Source organism: Podarcis muralis, chromosome 16 (assembly GCF_964188315.1).
Source record: "Podarcis muralis chromosome 16, rPodMur119.hap1.1, whole genome shotgun sequence".
NCBI lineage: Eukaryota > Metazoa > Chordata > Lepidosauria > Squamata > Lacertidae > Podarcis > Podarcis muralis.
The window spans coordinates 9984198-10005061 of record NC_135670.1 but is presented as its reverse complement, the minus strand read 5'-3'; the positions used below and the strand labels follow the sequence as shown (position 1 = coordinate 10005061).

At 49.9% G+C, this 20864-nt stretch overlaps 1 protein-coding gene across 3 annotated transcripts in view; it reads left to right on the top strand.

The window, feature by feature from the left end:
- The window catches only part of ENTREP3 (endosomal transmembrane epsin interactor 3), a 46081-nt gene that overhangs the window by 8397 nt on the left and 16820 nt on the right, over window positions 1–20864 (top strand). Inside the window, exons 3-11 of one of the 3 annotated variants that reach the window (XM_028710331.2) lie at window positions 1611–1724; window positions 3120–3221; window positions 4406–4513; window positions 7341–7501; window positions 8267–8366; window positions 9546–9633; window positions 12653–13192; window positions 16613–16684; window positions 19013–19278. In XM_028710331.2, the coding sequence (XP_028566164.2) occupies window positions 1611–1724; window positions 3120–3221; window positions 4406–4513; window positions 7341–7501; window positions 8267–8366; window positions 9546–9633; window positions 12653–13192; window positions 16613–16684; window positions 19013–19278 (1551 nt within the window). Of the gene's footprint in view, window positions 1–1610; window positions 1788–3116; window positions 3222–4405; window positions 4514–7340; window positions 7502–8266; window positions 8367–9545; window positions 9634–12652; window positions 13193–16612; window positions 16685–19012; window positions 19279–20864 lie in introns of all 3 variants that reach the window. The other 2 variants (XM_028710330.2, XM_028710329.2) reach the window with 2 other exon arrangements.

Here is a 20864-nt window from a genome sequence, read left to right as displayed (position 1 = left end):
AAAAACCAAGTGGCTGGTGCCAATTTGCCAAGTGGAAAAAATTCCTACCAGGCCCCTTAACGGCGACCAACCGAGGTCCAGAGCAAGGTCAAAACGAAAACCTAAAGGGTGGGAGGGTGGGAAACCGGAGCAGCTGGAGGCGTCAAAAGAGGGAGATCCCTGGCCGCGCCTGTGTGATATCGCGCCAGCCATGCCCCCCCCTAGGCCAGCCGATTGGCTGGCCAGGGGATGACGTGGCCAGGGATCCCCTCAATCGCGCAGTGGCAGAGAGCCAGCCCCCGCGCACGTGGAGAGGGCGTGAAGCACGCAAGTCCACCTCCTCTTGAGTTCGGAAGTGGTTTTGTGCACACTTAATCACACTTAATCATTAGGGACGCGGGTAGCACTGTGGGTTAAACCACAGAGCCTAGGACTTGCTGATCAGAAGGTCGGCGGTTCGAATCCCCGCGACGGGGTGAGCTCCCATTGCTCGGTCCCTGCTCCTGCCAACCTAGCAGTTTGAAAGCACGTCAAAGTGCAAGTAGATAAATAGGTACCGCTCTGGCGGGAAGGTAAATGGTGTTTCCGTGCGCTGCTCTGGTTCGCCAGAAGCAGCTTAGTCATGCTGGCCACGTGACCCGGAAGCTGTACGCCAGCTCCCTCGGCCAATAAAGTGAGATGAGCGCCGCAACCCCAGAGTCGGCCACGACTGGACCTAATGGTCAGGGGCCCCTTTACCCTTTACCTTTAATCAGCCTGGGGTGGAAGGAAATCTGCTGTCTGAAGATATTCCTCGCTGTGAATGTTTTGGGATGGGCCGTAGCTCAGGGGGCACAGTATCTGCTTTCCATGCAGAAGGTCCTGGGTTCAGTCCTCAGCATCTCCAGGTAGGGCTGGGAGGGAGAGAGACCCCTGCCGGAAACCCTGGAGAGCTTCTGCCAACCTGTGTGGACCACAACCTGTGCAGCCTAGGACCCACGTACCTACGGGACCGCCTCTCCTGGTATGCCCCGCGGAGGACCTTAAGGTCCACAAATAACAACACTTTGGAGGTCCCGAGCCTCAAGGAGGTTAGATTGGTTTCAACTAGGGCCAGGGCCTTTTCAGCACTGGCCCCGACGTGGTGGAACGCTCTGTCACAAGAGACTAGGGCCCTGCGGGACTTGACATCTTTCCGCAGGGCCTGCAAGACAGAGCTGTTCCACCTGGCCTTTGGCTTGGACTCGGTCTGACCCTTATGTTTCCCTCCCCTTATGGTCTTGATTTATCAGCTACTTTAAAATGAAGCTGCATTTTAAATTGCATTTTAACCTGTATTTTAAATTGGTTCCCCCCCCCTTTTCCTTCGCCCCCCTCTCTTTCCCCCCTATTATGTTTTTACTGTGATTTTATTGGTGTTAGCCGCCCTGAGCCCGGCTCTGGCTGGGGAGGGCGGGGTATAAAGAAATTATTATTATTATTATTATTATTATTATTATTATTATTATTATTATTATTATTACTGAGCTAGATGGGACAGCGTTCTGGCTCTGTGCAACGCACCTTCTTCCTCTGTTTGCTGTGTGTGTGTCTCTTCCCTCCTCGTCTTCCTTAGGGATTTAACGGCCTTCTTTCTCCCCGCCACCCCCCAGATTACCTTCTTCACGCTCCTCTCAGTGCTCGGAGTCATGCTTACCTTGGCTGGCTCCATCCTCTCCTGCCAAAATGCCCAGCAGCAGGTGAAGTCCCTGGAGGCTTGCGAGCCGGTAAGACAACGGGACCGTTATGCGGTCTGGAAGGAGCAGGGGATACGGAGCCTGGACTTCGAGGTGGGGTTTGACGTAGAGCAGAGCTAATACGTTACGTTCTTCCTCCAGCGCAGCCTTCCACAACCGAGTGCTCTCCAGGCATCGCCAAGCTCCCAGCAGCCCCCTGGCAGCTGGCACGGCTAATGCTGAGGGATGATGGGAGTTGTAGTTCAGCCGTGTTCTTGGACTCCCGCTCCCATCAGCCTTGGTCAGCCTGGCCAGTGGTCATGTATGATGGGGGTTGCAGTTCAACAATGTTATTGGGTTTCTAGCTCCCATCAGCCTCAGCTAACACAGCCAATGGTTATGGATGATGGGAGTTGTAGTTCAGCCATGTTCTTGGACTCCTGCTCCCATCAGCCTTGGTCAGCCTGGCCAGTGGTCATGTATGATGGGGGTTGCAGTTCAACAATGTTATTGGGTTTCTAGCTCCCATCAGCCTCAGCTAACACAGCCAACGGTTACGGATGATGGGAGTTGTAGTTCAGCTGTGTTCTTGGACTCCTGCTCCCATCAGCCTCGGCCAGCCTGGCCAATGGTCATGGATGATGGAGGTTGCAGTTCACCAATGTTATTGGGTTTCTAGCTCCCATCAGCCTCAGCTAATACAGCCAATGGCTATGGACGATGGGAGTTGTAGTTCAACAATGTTATTGGGTTTCCAGCTCCCGTCAGCCTCAGCTAACACAGCCAGTGGTTATGGACGATGGGAGTTGTAGTTCAACAATGGTCTTGGACGATGGGAGTTGTAGTTCAGAAATGTTCTTGGGCTCCAGTTCTCATCATTCTCAAGCGGCGTGGCCAGTGATCAGGGAGAATGACTCCAGCAACATCTGGAGGGCACCAGGTTGGGGAAGGTGGCTTCAAAGGGGGGGAAAGCAGCTTTCAAAGGGGGCTCTTTGGAGAAGAGGGATTGGGGAGGAGGGCCCACTTAACTCTTTCTCTGCCAGCTGCCCCCCCAAACGCCCAACTGCATCCCTCTTCCCTCCTCTCCATGCATGTACCATTTTATATTAGAGTATTTCTTTGCGTATTTATAGCAATGGGAATATGAATTGTTTTAGTTACCGCGTAGTTCGGTTTAGTCACCACAGGGCTGTGGGGACTTGCATGGTTGTGCGCCAAACACTTTGTGGAAAAGGTGGGTGTCGAAAGAAGTAAGAGGGGAGGCTTACAAAAGTTGTTTTGGGGTGGGGGCAAGTCCAAGGATAAAGGGGCAACAGGGGAGGAAGGGAGGAGACTACGAGGCCCATGGTGCTGTGCAACTGCGGGCAGGCCCAGAAACCTTGCCTCGGGTTAAAGTAGAGCATTCGCCAGCAGCACACTTATGAACTTTTCCTGCCTCCCCAGCAGGGCACCTCTCCATCTCAGCTGTGCCCTTGCTGCCAGCTCGGAAGCTGCGGAAGTAACGCAGAACTGGATCCAAATTGCTCCAAGGTCCGCCTGGTCCTCAAGGTGAGTACACAAGGACACTCCGGATCGCAGATGGATCTATTGGCAGTTTTTGATGAAGGTTACATGCTGCATCCGACATTTTATGGGGGGGGGTGAATGAGAGAAAGAAGGAGATTAGGCTTCTGAGATTTAAGTGGGTCTTTCCTCCGTGACATTGTGTTCTAGAATAAATGGAGCCCGAGGCCAGCGGCTTTCAAATTTCAGCCGTGCCCTGTTGGACGCCAAAATTTGGCACCCCTCTGCCTCTCACTGCATTACAGTGGTGCCCCGCAAGACGAATGCCTCGCAAGACGAAAAACTCGCTAGACGAAAGGGTTTTCTGTTTTTTGAGTCGTTCCGCAAGACAAATTTCCCTATGGGCTCGCTTCGCAAGACGAAACGTCTTGCGAGTTCTTGCGAGTTTGTTTCCTTTTTCTTAAAGCTGCTAAGCCGTTAATAGCCGCTAAGCCGCTAATAGCCGTGCTTCACAAGACGAAAAAACCGCAAGACGAAGAGACTCGCGGAACAGATTAATTTCGTCTTGCAAGGCACCACTGTACATCATTGTGGTGGCGCCCTCTGGGCTCGGCACTCAGTGTGGGCGAACCAGCCACACTCCCCGAAATCTGCCTCTGCTGAGGCCGCTTTTACACCATGCATTTAAAGTACCACAATACCACTCTAAACAGAATCCAGGGACCTGTAGTTTGTTTAGGGTGCCGAGAGTTGTTGATGTTTTATTGCGTTTTTAATATTCTGTTGGGAGCCGCCCAGGATGAAAAGCAGAGTGTTTAGTGTTAAGTTGTGGGTGAACATATCAGACGACACAGCGATTCTTCAAACAGCTCTTGTTTATTCACAGGCCAGGACAGAACTGAGCTGAAGGGCTCAGTCAGCCTGCTTATATAGAGCTCCAGTACCACGTTAATTTAACAACTTTCTAAAACTATCCAATCACTGAACGTCACTTTCGATCCTTCATTTGCATAACTATCTACAGTATCCCCCTGCTGGCCCAGGGTGAGAACTTCAGTACATAACATTTAGGGTCTGTAACAAGCTCTTCCGGGTCAAGGAAAGCTACCTTTGTGTGCCACAAACGGGTTAGCGTCTAGGCAGCCAGACTTATCAAACGTTCCTTTGCAACCGCAGTGACAACGATCTGTTTTGACACCCCCCACCTCCCCACTTCCCTGCCCCTTCAGGACCTCCTCTTCAGTGTGTGTGGCCTGACTGTCTTCGCCATCGTGGTGTGCACCCTCTCTGCCATTATGTGTTGCATCCAAATCTTCTCTTTCGACATCCTCTATGCGGTGAGTTCCAGAGACCTGCTCCCAGCTTGCCTCAGATTCACTTGGGAACAATCTGAGCGCTTTCAAAACCTCTCCTTGTCCTCTCAAAATCTCTCAAAATCTCGCCTTTCACACTCCCATTTACTGCATACTCACTGCCAGTTTAAAAACAATAATTTAAATTTATTTTTTAAAACAAAAAATTAGATTAACATTAAAAAAATTTAAGTTAAAATGGTAAAGAATTTAAATTTAAAAATTTCAAAAAATTAAAATTATCAATTTACCCCACCTTTTTGCCTGACAGCTTACAGGTAAAATCTTCATGCAAACTGCACACGCATCCTGTATTTTGTTATGAAATACAGTGGTGCCCCGCAAGACGAACGCCTCGCAAGACGGAAAACCCGCTAGACAAAAGGGTTTTCCGTCGCGGAGGCGCTTCGCAAGACGAAGTTCCCTATGGGGTTGCTTCGCAAGACGAAAAAATCTTGCGCGTCCCCGCGGGTTTTTTCCGCTCCCCCCCCCTTTTCCTAAGCTGCTAAGCCGCCTATCAGCTGTTCCGCTGATAACCCGCTTAACAGCTGATCGCGAAAAGCCGCTAGACAGCTGTAGCGCTAATCCGCTAAGCTGTCAATAGGCTTGCTTCGCAAGACGAAAAAACCGCTAGACGAAGAGAATCGCGGAACGGATTCTTTTCGTCTTGCGAGGCACCACTGTACTGCTCTAATAACTTTTCTCAAACCAGCTCCACGCAAATTAGGAGTATTTAAGCTTCTCCTAACTCGTCTCTAGCTGAGGTGTGAATGCCTTTACGTAGGGTAATGATGCCCCGGTTCTGCTGTGTAGCCAAACAGAAACAAATCTGACACTAATGAAGTTGTGCTGATGTGAACAGCTGGAATGGGGGGAGGTGGGCCTGTGAAAAGCACCAGATGTGTGTTGGGGAGAAAAACAACTTCACAGCTGATAGCGGATCAGAACGTTTGCTATCCCTGCCATTCTTGTATGCTAAGACAGCGCCCTCCCGGCCAATCTTTAAACCCCCACCCTCCTAAAAAAAAAACCCCCACCCCTCACTCACCACTTCCCTTTCGAGCAGTGGGGTTGCAAGGAGAGTGTTGAAGTTTCGCCCTCCCCTTCGATCTCCTCCTTCGAAGTGGTAGCATCTACGTTATACATTTCTTTCTTTTCTTTCTTTTTAAAAAGTTCATATCCTGCTTTTTACCATCTAGGTCTCAAAGCGTCTTATCAGAATAGAAATCGAAGCATACCGTGTTTTTCACTCCATAAGACGCACTTTTTCCCTCCTAAAAAGTAAGGGGAAATACAGTGGTACCTCGCAAGACGAATGCCTCGCAAGACAAAAAACTCGCTAGACGAAAGGGTTTTTTGTTTTTTGAGCTGCTTCGCAAGACGATTTTCCCTATGGGCTTGCTTCGCAAGACGGAAACGTCTTGCAAGTTTGTTTCCTTTTTCTTAACACCGTTAATACAGTTGCGACTTGACTTCGAGGAGCAACTCATAGAACGCGGTGTGGTAGCCTTTTTTGAGGTTTTTAAAGACTTTGGTGATTTTTGAAGCTTTCCCAAAACTTTCCCGACACCGTGCTTCGCAAGACGAAAAAAATCGCAAGACGACAAAACTCGCGGAACGAATTAATTTCGTCTTGCGAGGCACCACTGTATGTGTGCGTCTTATGGATGCAGGCGGGAGGCTCTGCTCAGCGCTCCCTTTAAAGAGCTGCACGGAGCGTGTGTGCAGCTTTGGGGGGCTTTTCCCCGAGGAGGGAGAAGGGACTGACGGGCTGCCCTCTGTCTCTTCCCACCCCTCCCGGAAAAGCCAGCAAGAGCCGCTACCAGGCTCTGCTCAACGCTCCCTTGTAAGGGCTCCCTTTCGTCCCTCATCCGGCTTTGCTGGGAAGCCAGCAGTACAAGAGGCGCTGCGCAGCTATTGCTCTTGCTCTGCTGGCTTCTCAGCGAAGCGGGAGGAGGGACGGAAGGGTTTAAAGCAAGAAAAGCGAGAGCCGCTTACATGCTCTGCGCAGAATATTTTTTTTCTTGCTTTCCCCCTCTAAAAACTAGGTGTGTCTTATGGTCAGGTGTGTCTTATGGTGCGAAAAATACGGTAATTTAAACCTCAGAAAAGCAATTTCAACAAACAGCACCAGAAAATGTAAACCCTCAGAGAAGCATTCGTGGTGCAAAGGTTCTCCTGAAATAAAATGGTTTTAATTAGGTGTCTGAAACTCACCAGGGATGGCAGCGCCTGTCTGACTTCTTGTGGGAGGGAGTTCCACAGAGATGCACCCGCAACACTGGAGGCACAATTCCTTGTCGATGTGTCGTGATTCTGGTCACATGGAAAGCCCATGGCGTCTTCCAAAGAATCCTGGGAACTGTAGTTGACCCCTTAAGAAGCAACAATTCCCAGCACCCTCAGCAAACTACGGTTCTTAGGATTCTTCATTTGGATGTGACTCTTAGACAGGCCGTAAAGTTTCCCAGGTTCTGATAAATCCCATTTCTGGGCTTCTTTTGAACTGATGGGTTGCAAATTATGCCCAGGAAACCGACTTAACCCCAGGGCTGCATACCCACCATACATTTAAAGCACACACCCGCTTAAAGAAACCTGGGAACCATAGTTTGTTAAGTGTGGTGGGAACCGTAGTGTGGCGAGGGATAGACTAAAAGTTCCCAGGATCCTTTGAGGGATGTTGTGTGCTTTAGACACACGGTGTGTATCCAGCCTATGTCAACAAGAGAAAGGGCTCCTCAGAACATCAGGCGCCTTGCAGATCTTGCCCAGCCCCTTCACTTACCCTGTTTTCTGTCTCCTTCCACAGCTGTCCCCTCCACGTTCCAGCTCCGTGACGCTGGATTGCACATCACCCCCGGACACGTTCTTGCAGCATATGTTGGACCTGGAAGAGTTTGTTCCCCCAGTGCCACCTCCGCCCTATTACCCTCCAGAGTACACCTGCAGTTCAGAGACGGATGCCCAAAGGTGTGGGAGATAAGAGGGGGAGCCTGGGGGCGGTTTGGGGGACAAAGAGGCTGAGGATGGAAAGAAGTCTTCCTTGTTTTTAAATACAGCGGTACCTTGGTTCTTGAACAGCTTAGTTGTCGAACAAATCGTCTCCCAAACGCCGCAAACCCAGAAGTAAGTGTTCTGGTCTGTGAAAGTTTTTCGGAACCCAAACATTTGACGCTGCTTCCGCGCCAATCGGAAGCCACGTCTTGGTTTTCGAATGGTTTCGGGAGTCGAACAGACACCCGGAATGGATAAAGTTCGAGAACCAAGGTACAGTGGATGCTCGGGTCGTGAACGTGATCCATGCGGGATGCACGTTCGCAACCCGCAGTGGTGCGTCTGCACACGCGTGGGTTGCGATTCGGTGCTTCTGCGCAAAGCGCAATTTAGCGCTTCTGCACATGTGCGATCGCTGAAACCCGCAAGTAACCTGTTCCGGTACTTCTGGGTTTTGGCGGGTGCGTAACCCGAAAAAACACAACCTGTAACCCGAGGTATGACTCTACCACTATATGCAGGTTCCTAGTCCTTATTGATGCAAAATACAGACTTGAAACTGTGTGGGTTGTGTGTCTCTCACAGGTGGAGAGTTGCAAGACGGGCTTCAGAGAATCTCGTCTCTTCCTTTTTCACTGCATGCCATTGTGACCTCCTTGGGGGAAAGAGTGAGATATAAATGCATAACCAAGAAGGAAAGTGTGTCATGGACAATGAGGTTATTATTTCTCCTCCTGACAGCATAACCTACAATGGCTCAATGGACAGCCCGGTTCCTCTCTACCCCACCGACTTCCCTCCCAGTTATGAGGCCGTCATGGGACTCCACGGAGACAGCCAGGTATTCAATGGGTACAATTCAAGGCAAGAAAGTCTTCCTTTGGACTAGTTTTTGGAGCCCTGAAGCCTGAAGTGTCATGGGGATCCCTTTGCAACCAGCAACGAGGTCTGGGTAGCCCCTGCTACCTGGTTACAAGGGGGTTGTTCCATGACAGATTACCACACCTTTACAATATCTGGGCTATATATATCAATATATTCCAGGTTCTTTCCCTGGAGGGAAACCAATGTCTTCCTAGAGGAAGTAAAGGAGACTTGAAATAATAATAATAATAATAATAATAATAATAATAATAATAATAATAATAATATGCCGCCCATCTGACTGGCTTGCTCCAGACACCCTAGGCAGCTCCCAACAGAAAATAGTAAAAGCACAACAAAACATCAAACATTAAAAACTTCCTGATACAGGGCTACCTTCAGTTGTCTTCTAAAAGTCAGAGACAGTTTTACCTCAGTTTTCAAACTCGAACACCGTAAACCCGGAAGTAAATGCTTCAGTTTTCGAATGTGCCTCAGAAGTCGAACTGTAAACGCGGCTTCCATATTGAGTTTTTCATATTGAGATTTCCATTTTTAGGCTTCTGTTTTGAGTTTTCAGTTTTCGAACGTTTCGGAACTCGAACGGTCTTCCAGAAGGGATTACGTTCGAAAACTGAGGTACCACTGTAGTTGTTTATTTCCTTGACATCTGATGGGCAGGTGCCACTACTGAGAAGTCCCTCTGCCTGGTTCCCTGTAGCTTTGCTTCTCGCAGCGAGGGAACCGCCAGAAGGCCCTCAGAGCTTGACCTCAGTGTCCAGGCTGGACGATGGGGGTGGAGACGCTCCTTCAGGTATACTGGACCGAGGCTGTTTAGGGCTTTAAAGGTCAGCACCAACACTTTGAATTGTGCTCGGAAACGTACTAGGAGCCAATGCAGGTCTTGGGACCGGTCGTAAGCTAGTTTCCATCGCCTAGCCAGGCAAGTGAGAGGCGTGGCTGCAATGTGATGGGACGCATTTCAGCCAGGCAAGAACCCGAGAGGAAGGCTTGAAGCAGGGCCCAGTAGGGGGTGTGGCTTTGGGAAGAGTCATGAGGGCCAGAAAGAGAGGCTTGGAGGGGCCACATTCAGCCCCCAGGGGCGAGGTGTTCCTGACTTTGCTGCGCACCAACATTTTCTGCCTTTGCTCTGCAGGTGACTCTGTTTGACTCGCAGTTTACAGATACCTCACATGGTCCTTGTTCCTGCAACCGGGTCCCTTCTGTTGTCCTCAGTGGTGAAGGTAAGGATCTTTGTAGGCAAGCATCCCTAACGATAGCACTGGGTCTGGGTGGACCGGATCTCTGACAGGTACAGTGAGGGGGGAAAGCATTTGATCCCCTGCTAAATTTGCTCGTTTGCCCTCTGACGAAGAAATGACCAGTCCATAATTTTAATGGTAGGTTTATTGTAGCTGTGAGAGACAGAATAACAACAGGAAAACCCCCAGAAACCCAGAAGACAAAAGTCAGAAATTGATGTGCATTATAACGTGTGAAATAAGTATTTGATCCACTATCAACCAGGCTACCTGGTATCTTCACTGTATGTAACGAGCTGAGATTAGAAGCACCTGCTGTAAGGGAGAGGCCTTACCTGTAATCCCAGCTCGTTACAGTACCTGTACAAAAGACACCTGTCGACAGAAGCAATCAATCCAGCAGATTCCAAAGTAGCCACCAGGACCAAGACCAAAGAGCTGTCCAAGGATGTCAGGGACAAGATTGTAGCATGTACAATCTGGAATATTTACTTTGCTGCCCCCTCCCCCACCCAAAAAATTCCTGTGGACGCCTGTACTTGGTTGCCCTACTCTAGGCGGGGGAGAAATTTGATTTCACTCTGCATTCAAAGACCTAATTGGTACTTTGCGGAACTATACGTGAATCCACACTTCAGAATCCACACTTTTCCGGGTTTTGCAGTTCATTTCTCCAGTGAAGTAATGTGTGGAAGAATATGAGCACCAGATGACTGTTTTGATAGTAGAATGTGATTCACCCTATTGCGTTTGGGTTTTTTTTTTTTGCTTTCTAAACTATGTGCAAAATGAGAAAAGAGTATTTTTAACAAAATAAAACACGCATGCACTAAGGCAAAATGTCCGTAAAAGGCATACCCCCGTGAAAAGAACACACCCAAAAATGCATTATATATGGGGAAATTGCTTTCCCAAAAGGCACATGATAGGGGAAATTGCATATAAAAATGTGCACACAGGGATAAATTTGTGCTAGAATGCGGATGAGTTTTAATGAGGACTTCACTTTCTTTTTCTTTTTGGTAATAATTTTTATTTGGTTTTGCATATTTTTATACCACCACACGTCCGAAGTTACAAGATTCTCCCAAATCTCTGGACCTCCCACCTTCCCCTTGATGGGTTCTGTTATTAAACCTTTCCTACTGCATCTTTTTAAAACAAACCAAGTTGTGTGTGTTTTTTAAATAACTCCATTGTATCCATAGTTCTTGTTACAAGTGTTATTGCAATCCTGCTAAAGTTTTCAGCTGCTTACAGTGGCCTTTAAGGTAAATTGTAAATTTCCCCCACTCCTTATTAAATTTTTGGTCTTCCTGGTTCCGGAGCTTTCCGGTCAATTTTGCCATTCCGGCATAGTCCAACAGCTTCATTTGTCATTCTTCTCTGGAAGGGACTTAATCTTCCTCCATAAGGACTTAAAAGACGGCAACGATAAAAATCCCAAACTGGTGTGGAAGAACGGGACCTGAGATGGGGAAAATGCAAAACGGAGAGGGCTGCAAATGGACACAATAATAATAATAATAATAATAATAATAATAATAATAATAATAATAATAATAATAATAATAATAATAATAATAATAATAAAAATTTATTTATACCCCGCTGTGGAGATCACACAGGGCCCCCGGACGTTTCATGGTCTATTGACCCTGTGCCACCACTGCGGTTGCTTTCTTCGCTGCCACCACCCCACTTCTCACGGGACACACGGAGTCCAGTCAGTTGTTCGCATAAACAAATAATCAAGTTTATTTTTACATGCAGGAACAAGCGTATGGTTTCGGTTTATTTTTCTCTTGTCAGTTTCTTAAATCTTAGTTCCTAACAACTTCAAACTGATTATTCCAACTAACTATCTGACTCAACCTAACAATTCCTCTCACTCTCTCACCACACAGCTCGACCAACCCACACCTATTCCACCCTCTTTCTTCTCCAACACCCAAGTCTCAACTCCCAACTGACAAACCTCAACTGACTTTCAAAACCTCCCACTCTATCTTTTACTCCCCCCTTGCATTCTCACTGGCCAATTACATCACACCCATTTTAGCCCTTTCCTTGACCCATCCTAGGAGGCAAATGCCACACCCGCCCATCTGGCTGGGTCCCCCCAGCCACTCTGGGCAGCTTCCAACAAAACATTAAAATATAATAACCTATTAAACATTAAAAGCTTCCCTAAACAGGGCTGCCTTTAGAGGTCTTCTAAAAGTTTGGTAGTTATTTTTCTCTTTGACATCTCGTGGGAGGGCGTTCCACAGGGCGGGTGCCACTACCGAGAAGGCCCTCTGCCTGGTTCCCTGTAACTTGGCTTCTCACAGTGAGGGAACCGCCAGAAGGCCCTCGGTGCTGGACCTCAGTGTCCGGGCAGAATGATGGAGGTGGAGACGCTCCTTCAGGTATACTGGACCGAGGCCATTTAGGACTTTAAAGGTCAGCACCAACACTCTGAATTGTGCTCGGAAACGTACTGGGAGCCAGTGTAGGTCTTTCAAGACTGGTGTTATGTGGTCTCGGCGGCCGCTCCCAGTCACCAGTCTAGCTGCTGCATTCTGGTTTAATTGTAGTTTCCGGGTCGCCTTCAAAGGTAGCCCCACGTAGAGCGCATTGCAGTAGTCCAAGCGAGAGATAACCAGAGCATGCACCACTCTGCGAGACAGTCCGCGGGCAGGGAGGGTCTCAGCCTGCGTACCAGATGGAGCTGATAAACAGCTGCCCTGGACACAGAATTGACCTGTGCCTCCATGGACAGCTGTGAGTCCAAAATGACACCCAGGCTGCGCACCTGGTCCTTCAGAGGCACAGTTACCCCATTCAGGACCAGGGAGTCCCCCACACCTGCCCGCCTCCTGTCCCCCCAAAACAGTACTTCTGTCTTGAGGATTCAGCCTCAATCTGTTAGCCGCCATCCATCCTCCAACCGTTTCCTTTGATGCTGGAAGCGTGCCATTTTTACTAAAATGGCTCTCTCTCGCTCTCTCCCCTGCAGCGGTTTCCATGGACAGCGGCTCCCTGATTATGTCGGAGATTGTGGACATTCCTGGCGACAGCAGCCCATCCGAGGACTCCTGCCTGCTGGACGCCAGCGGTTCGGTCTGCTCGGTGGATTACGTCTTGTTCCGCTCCATCCAGCGCAGCCGGGCTGACTACTGCTTGAGCGTGGACTGCGGGCAGTGCGGCCTCCACCCTCAGAGCCCCACCCTGCAGGGCCCTTTTGAGGAGACGCCCCAGGCGCGCCTGCGCGGGGAGCGCTCATACTCCTGCTCCACGCCCGGCTCCACGGGCTACGAGGGCTTGCGGGAGGCGGGCAGTGCCCATACGCACAGCTGCCAGCGCCTGGAGAGCTTAGGCCAAAGCGCCGGGCCTTGCTTCCCCGAGGTGCGGGTCAAGCCCAAGGCCTCGCTGCCAGGACGCAAAGGCGCCGGGCGGCAGCGACGGAGCAGCGAGGCCTCGTACCGCCTGCCTTCTGTCCGGGGTCCTCTGCTGAGGTCTCACAGCGATCCGGGGATTGTCACGACCTGCGAGAATGGTGAGTAGACCGAGCTGAAGGAAGCTGGATGGCGGAGAACATGACGTGGGTGTGTTTTGTTGCGATGTGGACAGATGCTAGGAAAGGATATACAATGGTACAGACGCTTCAGGTTACATACGCTTCAGGTTACAGACTCCGCTAACCCAGAAATAGTACCTCGGGTTAAGAACTTTGCTTCAGGATGAGAACAGAAATCGTGCAGCGGGAGGCCCCATTTGCTAAAGTGGTTCTTCAGGTTAAGAACAGTTTCAGGTTAAGAACGGACCTCCGGAACAAATTAAGTACTTAACCCGAGGTCCCACTGTATTTATTAGATATTATCAGTGCTGTTTTTTCTAGAAAAAGATGTCCATTAAACTTTAATTAGTTTAATGTTTCTGTGAAGCTGCTGCTGCTGCTGCTTTGTCTCCTGCAGACGCGTCTGCAGCTGCCTGTAAAGGCGGTGCTTCAGTACAACTCCACAACTCTTTTGCTTGCAACCAAACCCTTACTCTAGCCTTCCAATCTTGCCAATTTTTTCCCATTGAGTCGCGTAAATGGGACAGCAAAACTTTCCTGGGACTCTGCCATCCTCCCTGGGGCTTAGGAACGATACTCACACACCTGTAGACCGTCTCCCAGCTGCTGAGGTGGCTCCTTGAGGAATAAGACGTCTTCCAGCGAGTACAAACTGTGCAGTGCCTGTTTAAAACCTTTTCTAGGCACGTTGCAGGACTCAAGCTGCTTTGAAGGCTTTCGTTGTTGGCAACCGCTTCTGTCTTCACTCCAATCCTTTCATAAATCACTCTGAACTGCACTCCTTATCTCCTTCTTGACGTACAAACAGCCATAACCTGTCCATTAAACTTTAATTAGTTTAATGTTAAGTAGACGTCCAGTGCGCTTCCAACGCCATAAATCTTATCTCAGCAGAGAATTTCGTGCAGCGGTTGAAGAAGGCAGGAGAGTCAGTACCTTTCAATGAAGAATCCTGGAGCAAGCACTTTGGAACTCAGGAAAAACTTTATTTACAAAAAAAAAAAAAAACCCTGGCGATAAAGCACACATGCTTTTATCTCCGGCATAAAGAAAACTTTACTCTAAACTTAACTCATATCAGCAAACATGCCCATGGCCACAAACTGAGTCTGCGAGTCAGATCAAAGGAGGGAAGAGGGAGAACACACGGGTGAACTGACTATTTATACAAACTAACTCACATTCCTGGATGCTTAATGACTTCCAGCTGCTCAGTGATTAGAGCGACTTGTTACCTCTTAACCCTTTAGTACCAACAAAAGAGGTACTGGAATTCACCATGAGCGCCTCCCTCGTTCTCTTATCATGGCAATGGTGCCAGTGGCGGAGGAAGGGGGTGTGGGCTGCCCTGGGTGGCATCACAGATGGGGGGTGTGACGAAATGACAAAAATATGAGTAAAAAAAAAATTGGGCTCATGAAACTTTTTAGTTCAGTCAACAAACGTAATGAAACGCAGCAGGCACTGGGAGACTGGCATGTTCCCTCCCTCCTGGTCGATCGTTTGGGAGCTTCAAAAGCTTTCTTCAGCCCGAACACCACAGCGACCGATGCCAAGAGACATCCACACACTTAGGGATCTGCAGAGTCTGCGCAGCTTGCGTAACAGACCTCAGCATTTTGGCTAATCTACTTTATTTACATATAAACACACATGGAGCAGTGCAACATGGCTCCCTCTCTCTCTAGCATCAGACAGCAAAGAGAGAGAGAACAAAGGACAATAGTCCCACTTCACGGCACACAGTAACACAAACATCCTGTCTCCGTCACTTCCCACTCTGTGGAGTCAAAACATACACCGTCATGTGAAGGACAACAGTCCCATGACTGCAACCACGGAGCAGGAATTCTAACACTTACCGCACGGCCTGCAGCGTGCCCGAGCCACGTGTCTCTCCTGGGAGTGACGTGTGGTGGCTTGGGCACCTGCAAGTTCCACACGGCCTGAAACGGCAGCATGGGGCTTGCGCCTGCGTACTGCCTCTCCCTCAGCCGCCCTACAGCTGAGGGGGAGGCGGCGGAGAGGCTCCACGCAGCGCCCCCCGCCCCCATGGGTGGCTCACCCATGCAGCACGAGCGTGCCGCACCGGGCACCCCAGCAGCTAGCTATGCCACTGAATGGCGCCCACCTGGGAAAAAAACCAACCCCTGGATATTATCCTTCCTTCCTCAAGTTTGATTTCAGCAGAATTCCATCCTTTTGCAGCTACAAAGGAAACTTGGCCTAGTTTTAGCCTTTTGGTTTGAGTAATCCAGGATGCTTTAAGGCAGACTGGATTTTCCTGGCATTTCTCCCCTTCAAATGACAAGCACACAGTCTCGTAAAAGGTAAAATTAACATTCACTTTCTCGGAATACTTGTTGAAGAGTAACCGGTACAGCAGCTTTGCTCAGGCAGGCGTCAATTGGTAATTCAGCTACAAAGGCATACTTAAATGGTAAAGGGACCCCTGACCATTAGGTCCAGTCGTGGCCGACTCTGGGGTTGCGGCGCTCATCTCGCTTTATTGGCCGAGGGAGCTGGCGTACAGCTTCCGGGCCATGTGGCCATCATGACTAAGCCACTTCTGGTGAACCAGAGCAGTGCATGGAAATGCCGTTTACCTTCCCACCGGAGCGGTACCTATTTATCTACTTGCACTTTGACGTGCTTTTGAACTGCTAGGTTGGCAGAAGCAGGGACCGAGCAACGGAAGCTCACCCCGTCTTGGGGATTCGAACCGCCGACCTTCTGATCGGCAAGTCCTAGGCTCTGTGGTTTAACCCACAGCGCCACCCGCATCCCCAAGGCATACTTAAGTCTGTCTTAAAATGTAGTCTGAACTTGGAGCTCAAATATGGCAGATGTCGTCACGTTGCTGGCACAGCGGAAAGAGATGGAAAGAGGGAGAGGACGTGCCCAGGCAGGTAGGAGAATATATAGCTATGCCCACCCCCAGTGTCAGGGCACAGTAGGCTTGTCTCTCACCAAATTCTCTCCAGCAGGTTTGCAGGAAAACTCTGTGAGCTTCAGCTCCTTTTATGTACCTATCTAGCAAAACACAAATTGTTGGTTTGTCTGCATCTTAAATATCCCATACGTGCTGTTTTCAAGACCGTGCTTTCTCACAAGAGCATGTGCTACGTATTATTGCGCCCTCCCCAGCATTTTTTGGGGTGAGATCTCAGTGCGAAATCACACAAGATCACAGCACTCAAAGTGGCCAGCATGTTCGCACACAGAAAAATGGGATTTCCCGGTTTTTCCCCCACGGGACACTTGCAAGTTATGTACCACAAGATGCTGGGGATTGAATCTGGGATCTGCATGCAAAAGGTGTTCTCTGCTTCTGAGCTACCAAAACGCCCCATTTAAAACCATTTCTTTCCCGCCTTTCATTTCCTCACTCCCCACCAGAAGCGGACTTCCAGGAGGTATTCTGCGCCAAGGCGTCGGAGGAGGATGGGCCCAACTCCTCAGCAGATACAGGTGAGGGAAGTGGCTTGCTTTGGTAGCCATCTTTGGACCTGGCTGTTTGTGATCAGGCAGATCCAGCCAAAGGTGCTGGCTGCTGAAGCTGAGTGAAGTTGCCATCTTTGAACCTGGCAAATAATGAGCCAGCGGATACAGGTTGAGGTCAGCGACTGCTTGAATCATGAGGACTGCCACCTTGGAATCCAGACAGTTCCCACCCACCTGTTCCTCCGTGCAGATAAAACATGTCAGGAGTTCAAGGAGCTAATTGCCCTCGCAGGATGTCTTGTCCCTACTTACATCGTTTTACTTTTAAGACACAAAGCAGATGATTAATGACAAATTGCCTTGAGTATTATTACTAACAGTTTTTGGCATCATTGTTCTTATGAAAGTGTAATACGCTGTGTACTCATTCTTACTACAGTGCAGCCTAAAACATTGTGAACATGCTCAAAGACCTCTCCTCCTTGCATGGCAACTGTGATCCTCAAAATGGCCACCGCTGAGAGTAACCACCTGCCCCAGCGGTGTCTTTAGCCTGCACTAGAAACTGGACTTTTAGTGTTGCAGCTTCAGCCCTCTGTAATCAATTAACAGTTGAAATGAGACAGGTGTCTAGCCATAGCTGTCAACCGTCCCTTATTTGGCGGGAAAGTCCCTTATCCCAGCGCCGTGTCCCGCTGCTGTCCCTTATTGATGATGTCCCTTAAATTTCCTGGGTTTCAAAGGAAGCAGCTCCTCTCCCTCCCTCCCTGCCGGCCAGGGAGGAGGGAGGCTCCAACTGTGTTGCTTGGCTGCGTTGCTCACCCAATAAGGAGTCTAAGAACGACTGGGGGGTGGTGGAGCTTGCATGCCTTGTGCCGATCAAATCGGCTGCGTTGCCTGGGGACTTGCCTTTGCTCAGCGCTTCCCAGCGGAGAGGTGATGATGGTTTCTCTTGCTGCACCTCCTTTGCCGGGTTGCTGCGCTGTGGGAACCACCGCTTGAGGCTTCGTTTGGCTGCTGGCTGGGCTTTCTTCCTTTGGTTTGGAGGGGCTCAGAAGTTGAACATACCTGTGCTTGGAAAATCCCTTATTTTGGCTGCTGATCCCTTATTTTTGAGGCTGCTGGTCCCTTATTTTCAAATCTGTAAGTTGACAGCTATGTGTCTAGCGCCTTGAAATTGAGGTGGCTATTGTAAACACTGTATGTTTAAGAAGTATTTCCTGCTCCTGTGACTCAGGGTCCTTCCACACCTCCTCCTTATTGTCTCTCCATAGCTATTTGTGCTCATTATGGTGTCAGGAAGGTTATACAGATGACTCCTCACGTGTGAGCGATCTACTTGTGTGTGACAGAGCTGGGAACCTGGAAGTGGAACCTGGAAGTGGAGAGCACCCTGGAGAATCCTTGTGGCTCGTAAGGAGACCCTCCCCAGGCTCTGGGGGAGGGTCTTCTCACGAACCACGGTGTTCCCCGTTTTCATGCGTTCCACTTATGCGTGCAGAGCCCCTGAATATAACTCCCGCATAAGTGGGGAGTTGCCTGTGCACAATCCCACTTCCAATATTGTTTTTGCATACAGAAGTTTCAGGGCGGACGTAGTGCTTATTTTCCAGTTGGTTCGTGTCCCATCACTGGTGGAAGAAGAGGAGTGCGGAGGGAACGCACCGCCCCCGGCAGCGCAATCCCAGTGGGGTGCCATCGCGGCTGCCCCCCTGCCTGCGCCGGGTGCCACGCCCCCAGAATGTGTGCCATGCCCCTACGGGCAGCACACCTGCCCCCAGGACGTGCGCCAGCCCCGTCCCCACCTGCTCTCCGCGCCCCCGGTGCTGGAGCATGAAGCTCCGCCACTGTGTCCCATAGCATCCTGTAGAAATCACGCAACTTCTGATCCCCCTGTGTCCTGTACCCCACCAGCAATTGTGATGTTCAGGGGTAGAGCGCCTCTGAAGATGCAGGCTATTTTAAAGGTAAAGGTAAAGGGACCCCTGACCATTAGGTCCAGTCGTGACCGACTCTGGGGTTGCGGCGCTTATCTCGCTTTATTGGCCGAGGGAGCCGGCGTACAGCTTCCGGGTCATGTGGCCAGCATGACTAAGCCGCTTCTGGCGAACCAGAGCAGCGCACGGAAACGCCGTTTACCTTCCCGCCGGAGCGGTACCTATTTATCTACTTGCACTTTGACGTGCTTTCGAACTGCTAGGTTGGCAGGAGCAGGGACAGAGCAACGGGAGCTCACCCCATCGCAGGGATTCGAACCGCCGACCTTCTGATCAGCAAGTCCCGGAGGCTCTTATTACCTGCCATTAATACCTTGCCTCCCTCTCTTCCTTCCTTCCTCTCTCCCTCCCTTCCCAGGGCCCTGCTCGGAAGCTTGCCTTTTGCACCCGTCGCTCTGCGAACTGCCCCTGCGGGCTCGCTTGGCAGGGAAGGCCAAGCTGGAGGTGCCACGGAAAGCGCCGCTGCAGCACCTGTCCAAGACTGGCACGCGCTCCCTGGGGGACCTGAAGGTGTGCCGTGGGACGCGTGGGCTCGTGGCCCGTTTCCTGCACAGGTCCAAGCGCAACCTGGCTCTGGCGGGAGCAGAAATGGCAGGGCGAAGCAGCAGTCCGGGGCGCAAGCAGGTACGGAGGGCAAAACAAGTTTTCACCAGCTGGTGGAATTTCCTATTTATTTTCCTGTTTATTTTTTGTTTTGCGTGAAATGGAGTTCTTATCAGCTCAGCAGTCGCGGTGGCTGGTGGGACGGAAGGCAAGTAAGTGAAGATGATGATAATTAATTTATTACTTATACCCCACCCTTCTGACTGAGTTGTACCAGCCACTCTTGTCAGCTCCCAACAGCAGAATACAGTGGCACCTTGCTTTATGAACTTAATCCGTTCTGGAAGTCCGTTCTTAAACCAAAGCATTCTTAAACCAAGGCGTGCTTTCCCATAGCAGCGGGGGACTCAATTTACAAATGGAACACACTCAACAGGAAGCGGAACATGTTCTGCTTCCAAGGCAAAGTTCACAAACCAAAACACCTACTTCCGGGTTTGCAGTGTTCTTAATCCAAGTTGTTCATAAACTAAGCTGTTCTTAAACCAAGGTACCACTGTATAAGAAACACAGCAAGACACCAGACATTAAAAACTCCCCGAGTTGGTAGAGCACGAGACTTTAATCTCGGGGTTGTGGGTTCAAGTCCCATGCTGGGCAAAAAGATTCCTGCCTTGCAAGGGGTTGGACTAGATGACCCTTGTGGTCCCTCCCAGTTCTACAATTTTTTGTTCCTTTTTGTTCTCTTCATTTGGACAATAATTCTTTTGTTTTGTTTTAGGAAAGCCCTTTTCCTCTAATAGTAGGGCGGGAGGTGGGGGTGGAATTAACATCTGGCAACCCATGCGCCACTTTGGTTTCAGATACTACATGGGTAAAAGGTAAAGGGACCCCTGACCGTTAGGTCCAGTCGTGACCGACTCTGGGGTTTTGCGCTCATCTTGCTTTATTGGCCGAGGGAGCCGGCATACAGCTTCCTGGTCATGTGGCCAGCATGACTAAGCCGCTTCTGGCGAAACCAGAGCAGCGCACGGAAACGCCGTTTACCTTCCCGCTGGAGTGGTACCTATTTATCTACTTGCACTTTGATGTGCTTTCAAACTGCTAGGTTGGCAGGAGCAGGGACCGAGCAACGGGAGCTCACCCCGTGGCGGGGATTCGAACCACCGACCTTCTGATCAGCAAGCCCTAGGCTCTGTGGTTTAACCCACAGCACCACCCGCATCCCTACTACATGGGTAGACAAGTCTAAAAAGGCCTGGGGCACAAATTGTCACGGCCCTCTAGCAGCTAATTTACCAGAAGTAATGTATTTAGCATTAACTCTGGAAAAGTATACTCGATTCTGACCAAACTTAGCCTCTGGAGCTACTTGTAAGCTGCCTGTGTGCTATCCCCCCCCCAAAAAAACCTCCCCCCCTCAAACAACAAATATAATAAATTTAAATTCACCCACGGCGGATGGAAACAGGAAAGAACCCAGGAGGAAGGACTCCATGATTAGGAAAGCAAAGGCAAAAATATAACCCCCCCACCCCCAGTTTTGAAAGCCCAGGAAACCCCCATATGATGTGGGCCACTTCAGGTATTTAAGGAGGCAAATTAATTGTGCTGACTAATTAGGGGGTTAAACATCATAATTGCCCGAGGCTTAGGGAACGGCTCTT